Source organism: Pterocles gutturalis, unplaced genomic scaffold (genome assembly GCF_000699245.1).
Source record: "Pterocles gutturalis isolate BGI_N339 unplaced genomic scaffold, ASM69924v1 scaffold6141, whole genome shotgun sequence".
Taxonomy (NCBI): Eukaryota; Metazoa; Chordata; class Aves; order Pterocliformes; family Pteroclidae; genus Pterocles; species Pterocles gutturalis.
The window spans coordinates 108,375-115,804 of record NW_010100246.1 but is presented as its reverse complement, the minus strand read 5'-3'; the positions used below and the strand labels follow the sequence as shown (position 1 = coordinate 115,804).

At 42.4% G+C, this 7,430-nt stretch overlaps 1 protein-coding gene across 1 annotated transcript in view; it reads left to right on the top strand.

The window, feature by feature from the left end:
- The first annotated feature begins 4,250 nt into the window (after positions 1-4,250).
- Positions 4,251-7,430, top strand: part of C8A (complement component 8, alpha polypeptide) — an 18,844-nt gene continuing 15,664 nt past the window's right edge. The window contains exons 1-2 of the mRNA XM_010078976.1: positions 4,251-4,369; positions 6,387-6,498. Of these exons, the coding sequence (XP_010077278.1) occupies positions 4,251-4,369; positions 6,387-6,498 (231 nt within the window). The remainder of the gene's footprint in view (positions 4,370-6,386; positions 6,499-7,430) is intronic.

Sequence of the window (7,430 nt, the reverse complement as noted above, 5' to 3'; positions counted from 1 at the left end):
GATAGCAGGGCACATCCTTGTGCCGGGGGGAATTCAGCTCAGGTTTTATGCCTTATTCTATCCCCAGGAGGATCAGAGCATCCGTCCCAGCCCGGCTCCCCACACATCTCACCATTTTTCTGCCAGGAGGTCATATCGTGTTTTTCCAGCAGAGGGGGAGATAGGATCACTTGTTCCACCACCGAGCCTCTTGCTCTGTCTTGCGTTGCTGGCATTAACGAGAAATACAAGCAAATGCAGTATTACTGATCCCTGCATTCAAAAAACTAACACTTTCTTTCACTGGCCAGGCCAAGGTGTTGTTTAGGAGGAGCCAACGTCAGTGCCTATGTGGCTCCTTCAGTAGTTTTAAAGATCAGCTCCATCAAAGCATCATAGCAAGAAAAATAAGAAAATTTTAAAAATCAAGAAAATTAATGTAAAAGCCTTGCAGTGCTTTGGGTTTTTTTTCTGTCCAAGATACAAGGTTGTCTCTGCAGCATGGCCCCGATACTACACCTAAGCACATACTTCTTTTTTAGCAATACAGCCCATATAATGGCTCGTGTGTTCAAGGCTAAGTGTTTCCGCTGGTAGAAGGTATGTTATCAGACCAGTTCAGTGACATCAAATGAGGACCAGCACATCCATCACTAGCGCTCTGGCTGTCTGCTGGTCCTTAGGTGGACCTTTTCCATGCATCTCTGCAGCCACTGGGTTCAGTAACTGGGACATGTGCTTGATGCACATAAATGACACGGGGCCTGGCCAGCCCTGTTATCAGGACACCACCACCACCTGTGGTGTGGGACCATCACCGTGACAGTGGCCACTCCTGCCAGCACCTGCAGGTAGCGTTTGCTGTCACCCTGCTGACATGGAGGATGATGACCAGGGTCAAGTACAGCCTGTGGCATCCTCTCCCTGCCCTGCAGTAATGCACCACACATGGGCATGAGACCTTCAAGACTGTAGAAACACCACCTAGCGAGAGCATCTGCTCAGCACTGTGACCTACAGCAAATTCATTACACCTGTCTTTTCTTAATACTTCTACTAGTCTTCTGTTTGCTCTACAATATAAAGCCTTCTTTTAATCTAAACCCTTCTCTTGAAGATATCTGTGCTGGGATTTTGATTTTTTAAGTTGAGGGATGAAGACCTTGGTAACCAGCTTTTCTTCCTTGGCAAAACAGAAGTTATTTTGCCAAGCTCCTGTGCAGAGAAAGCTCTCCAGCGCCTGCAGAGAGGATGAACTGAGAAAGCCCATGTGTGCTGCAAAAGCACGTGTGAAACGGCAAACTCTCCAAGGGCAGAGCTCCAACTGCTACGCACAATTTCTTCCTCTTGCCATATCTAACGTCCCTGTGACCTCTGTACATTGCAACAATCTCCACATTTTGTAAAAAGAAAAAAAAAAAACCCCAAAAACACCCTACCCCTGAATGCTCTGCACATTTCCCCAGGGAACCAGAAGAGAACAAACAGCCCATGGCAGGTGTCAGTCACATTGCTTAATGCATGACAGCAAAAAGCTCGGATACAATTTTAGGGGTATGCTGTATCGAAGAGCATGCAAGAAAACAGGACTCTGCCTTTAGATGGTGATGGTCTTCAAGTCAGGAGCAAAGCTCAGATTTACAGTATTGCATGAATAATATACTACCAAAAATTATAAACAGAATATTGGCATGAAAAAGGATAATTATTTTAAGTAACTGCATCCCCTGCAGCAAAAAACATATGAATATACTAAAAATAAAAATCTACATATAAAGAAAGTACATATGAATATTGCTGGACAACAACATTATGCTAGGTCTTGTAATAACTTCACCCTGGAGCAAGGCTCGGGTAGACAGCCACGTTACCAAATGTGCCATTCAGGTGCTATTGAAAAGATCCATGTGTACCGCAGGCAGGAATTAACTCCCATTGCTGGGGCAGAGAGACTAGAGGATTGACATGGAGACTTGTTGAAGTGGAACAAAATCCTGTCTTGCAAAATAAAAAACTGGATGCCCAAGTTTGTTTACACCGAGTTAATCTGCTCCTGATTGTAGATACATAGAAGTTGTAAACGAGGAGTAAGGTGTCTCCTGAGGAGAGGCTGGAAGTGAGGGGTTCTTCAGCATGGGGGAAACCAGCTTTGCGATGGGAATAGTCACAAAGTGACGAGGCAAGCTCACAGCCCATATTTCCATTCTCCTGAGGAGCCCCAAGAGCTCAGCTCAGGGCTCATCCTCCTGAAGGTGACTGCACCGCTGCGAGCCACAGGTCCAGAGCGTTAACTCAGGTCTAGAGGCAAGGATCCAACCCACATTCCAGACAAGCTCAATTCATAACATTATAAATGGAACCATAACTTTTATATATATCGCTTTGGGAACATAACACCTTTGAGAAAGGTTCTTTAATTTCACCTCTAACGCGGTGTGCCTCGCTTTGCCGCTTCAATCTCTCTCCCCCCGCTTTGCCCCCCCCCAGCACGACCTCACCCATCAGTGCGAAATTGTTGTTGTGCCTGATTGCACAAACCAGCCCGGCCTTTTACCTGGGAGACGTGCCACAAATAACTTTCATTATATATAGATGGTGTGTTTCTGATGCTGCTATCAGAAAAGAAAAGATATAATGCTTCGATGGTCTTGCTTAGATGCTGAGGAAGCACTTGGCGGTGCAAAGCAGCTTTATATCAAAGGGTGGCAGAAGTTTGGAAGATCTGGAAGAAGACAGATTTGGCAGATAGCCAGGGAAGCTCCCACCATGGGACAGGAGGGTCCATCCCCACCAGCCCTTTATAAGCATCACTGAAACCTTTTTATGTCCTTCTGTCTTAACAGCAGCATGCAGAGAGCCTGTGATGTGTAACAGGATGGTAACGGTGGGGATTGCCTCAGGCCAGTTCCAATCCCCTGCTTTTCTCCCAGGCAAAAGCAATTTAGGTTTAATAGCATATAAAAAATTTAAAAAAGTTAAACCCCTTATTTGAATTGTTCTTGTGTAGGCAAAGAAAGGAGGAGGACTTTCTGAACTCATCTGAAGTGCATTAGTAGGTAAAAGATTACATTAACATACTCTCGAAGATCACAAAAAGGCAGTTTTCACTCATTTCACTACAGGGTTTACCCATGTGCTACATATCTTCATGTTTAGCAAAGACAAGCCCCAGGGTCATTGTGAACTTTAATTACATTAAAATAACATGGTAAGAGGTCCTTTTATTTTGATAATTTACAATACCAGCTATTGAAATGAGCTTTGCAATTAATTTGGGAAATACACCAAGTGACACTTCCATCCTAGTCTTTTGTGGACAGAGGACAATTCACTGTCTGCTTAATAGCTGTAATAGCCCAAGACCAGATCTTCCTACAATAATTACACTTCCTCTTGAATTTATTGAGGTTCGAGCTTCCAGTTGTCTGCTGGGAACACTTCATTTATGCACGGAGCATCTCAGCCCACTTATGCAGAGGAAAAGCAAGGAAACACAGACCCTTGTTCAAACACAAAAGTCTCCATAGATCTCTTTCTTAATATTTTTTTTTAACTGATATCTAATGAAGTTATAGATTCCTTGCGCATTTTTGTGCATGCCCAGGAGCACTTGGGGGAATTTTTCAGGCTATGTGCAAGCTCGAGGAAACAAGTACGGGGCAACTTGGGCTACAGCATGACCAAGCGTCTTTCCAGTGGCTGTTTTTCATTTCTTCTGACAACGAAAACTAAATATTCTTATCTCGTGACTATCATCTTAATAGGGATGGCAATGGGAAGAAGCTGAATTGACGCTTCCTTGACATATTTGGAGGGTATATATTCCTCATAACACAGTTTTATAATAATCTTCAATTTGCTGTACTGGGAAGCTTCTCCTTGGTCAGCAACCAGATGCACCGAAGTTACCGGTAAGTCACCGTGGGAAATAAATGAGTTTCTTCCTCCTTCAAATTAAAAGGAGGGTGCAGGCTGGACAAGAAACATGCTGCTGCAATAAGACTTGATTGACTTTAATGTGGAAACAGTTGCACAGTTTAATCTATTCCCTTGCCAGAAAACTGGGAATTTGTTTCCAAAAGGGCAAAGGCCCCTGGGATGTGTCCTGATTCTTTGTGAGTTGGTCTGTGCTGTGGTCAATGATTTACCGCGGCGTTTTGGAGTCCGGTGGGCTCCCTGCTTCTTCTAGCAGTGTTTGCCCCATGGCATCCTGAAGCCTCAAGCTTTTCTTTGCAGCTAATCTATAGCAAACATTTACATATGGAAAAACAATGCAGTGGAGCCTGGGTCAGCTTTCTCCTCTCATTCTTACTATATGCTCGCTGGCTTTAACGGCACGTCAGACCACAGCTACGGCACGTCCGGAGCTCGAGGCGTTTCCTTCCCAGAGGTAAGTCCATGTTCTCCCCCCCCCCCCAAATTTTCACATAGAAATTATGGGTGAGTCAGCCAGCCCATCAATTTTTTCCTGACTTGAGGCATGTGCACACCGTGCTCTCTGTAAACAGCCACCAGGAAAAAAAATATTGGCAGTTGTCCAAAGCCCAAGCTAGGCATCGTAATTCCTTCTTATATGAACTGTTTGCACAACGTTTTTTCTTTTACAGATGACTGCTAAGCCTTCTTAAACTTCCTTACCAAAACTACCGTACTGGTTTTGGGCACTTGGAATGATTTCCCTATACGGGCCGATTTATGAGTGAATATTTTTCATTTTCTTTTTCATTATAATTATTTTGCATTTGACAATGTGAAGTTAACAAGTGCATGCGAATAACCCAATTTTCAATCCAAGCCAGATCCTCATACCTCAATTTTTTTTTCCCTGAACAATATTATTAACCTATAGGAATGTCACATAGGCTTTGAAGGAAGGGAATAAACAAGTTACTTTTTTTCTAAAGCTATAGTGTCATGATAGGAAAACGGTTGGATTTTTTTTTTTTCCTACAGCTATTAATTTCAGGCTTGTTCTAAAGGCAAATATGATTTAGAAGGATCAAAAAAAGGTATCAGTGATAATTGGAATGTGGAGACAAGGAGAAGGCGGCAAGGAAAAAAAAAGTGGTAGTGATACACTTAATTATGAAGGCTTATTCCGATAATCCCTTTTGAAAATGAACAAAGGCGAGATTTTTGATGTTTGATGAACTTATCAAATAAGGCAGAATAATGAAGAGGTAAATGTAAAATCCAATCGAAGGTGAGCCAATTAAGTACTTTGCGAAGTGCTGAAGGATACAGCCCGCAAATCCTCCTGTCAGAGCGAGAAGGCATCAATCCCTGCCCGTCCTCCAGCGCCGTGTTTGTCTGCAGGCTCCCGTTGTTTTCCTGGAGACACGGTGGGGTTTTATCTCACCCCCTGATCTGCAGCCATGGGCTCCCTTGTTGAGCTGCTGTGGCTTTCATTCCTCTGATGAATCCCCAATGTGCTCCGTACCTCTGCTAATTATCAATATTTCTCTTTGGACTGCAGTCTCGTAAGTAACACAGACTGCTCGTTAGTTAATCATCAAAATAATAATAATAATAATGTTTTGGCTCAGAATAACCCTTTGAAATGCTTCAACGGCTGTGGCAAACACGGAGTTGTATTAACACGCCACAGATTGTTCCTCAAGACAAAGAAATGCATTAAACAAATAAAGACTGTGGGAGTAGGGACAGAAACAGAGATCATAGCGACCGGGCTGGGAGGCAAGAGAAGTATTTTCCTGCTGTTCTGATATTCATTGTATGTGCAGAGAGTCTGACCCAAGGGCTGTTGTGATGCAGTACCCTTGCCATTTTCTGCTTTTATACTCTTCCTTTGGTTATTTTCATTTTCTCAGAATTTATGTATTTCCTTCTGGAAACAGTCAACCAACCAATTCTCATAGTCAGCATGGCACTGTTGGTGCAGCCGTTGCCACCACTCCACAAAGCCCATGGGAACCAGAGCCTGATTTCTTACTTATCAGGAAAAAATACTGACCATGAGTTTACAGTGGTGTAAAAAAAGTGAAATCAATGGAATTCAGAACAGGCCCAAGGTGATAAGCATCACTGCTCTTGGAGTCAGTGATGTGCTTCTGAGAAGAAAGCCAAAAAAAAATATTTTCCTTAAAACCTGTCTCTTCTCAACGTTCCTTCTGTTGACTCAGTGTGTTTGGTTTCATATATGTGATGTACAGGTATTTTAGTGCAATGTGCCCAAGGGAAAATCCTGCACCTGCTGCCCTGACCACTTCCGATGGTGAAATTCTTGGACAGGGCATCCCCCCTGCTAAGGGATGCTTCCCATTTCCTACAAAATAGGTTATTGGCGGAAAAACACACACATAGCTCATTTTTCTCCCTGCTAGCCTCCAGCCCCCTTTAAAACACAACTTCAAAGACCTTAGACCGCTATCTCTTCCCCTCCTTAGAAGAAGCAGCAGAGATGTTAATTCTCCAGCTCCTGTCGACTGTCAGCTGAGCCAGTGGTCAGAATGGACGGATTGCTTTCCTTGCCAAGAGAAAAAAGTAAGGCTCCACAGTAATGTATTCATTTATCTTCAGATGTGTCTGTGACGAGGATGTACACACATTAATTATATATATTATACATATTCATCATTCTGAAGCATCCAGTAAACTCATCCAAATATGATGGAGATGCTCCTCTACTAAAGAGGCTCTTACTTACCCTGGTGTAAACTGGGGAATAAATTCATTTCAGGCAGCAGAACAGCAAAATGCAAAATCAATGCAAATGGAAGAATCAGGCCAGAATATTTGCCCAAGACTTTCTTCCTTTTTATCTCAGATTTAATTAAGCATCCCCTGATTCTTAATGCAAATATTCCAATGAAAAGAAATTAGAAGCAGCCTTCATTCATCAGCTCCTGTTCTCAATTTTTTAATATCATTTCACATATGTCTTCATAATTCAAGAATTTATTTTCAAATACCTGACATAATTTTGCTTTCTACTGATTTTATATCCCTGCATTTCTTGTTCCTGTGCTTATAATCAGCAAATGATTTGGCTTGACTCTCTTTCCTTTTTTGCTTTTTTTTTTTTTTTCCTAGTTTAAAGACCAGCAATTCTCATTAATAATCCATCAGAAATGTTGCAGGATCAGTGCTGTAATTAGTGTCTGTATCCTGACTGTGTTACATTCCAGAACAAAGCATGTGTAACTGGAAAAATTCCATATTATTTCCGAGGTATAAAACAGAGAAGAGATTTTTTAAAACTAGTCATTCCAGCCCCCTCCCCCCCAAATTCCCTTGTATGAACTTCAAGCAAACCTCCTGAGCTCCCGCCTTCGTGCTGATGTTCCTTCCCCACCTATCATGTGCAAAGTCTTTGATATATAGATATATAGATATAGATATAGATATAGATAAAAGCAATAGTTTTAATTGCTTTATAGCTTGTGGAGGTGATGCCTCTGAGGGATACAAGTTGGGTGATGTTTTTCCCT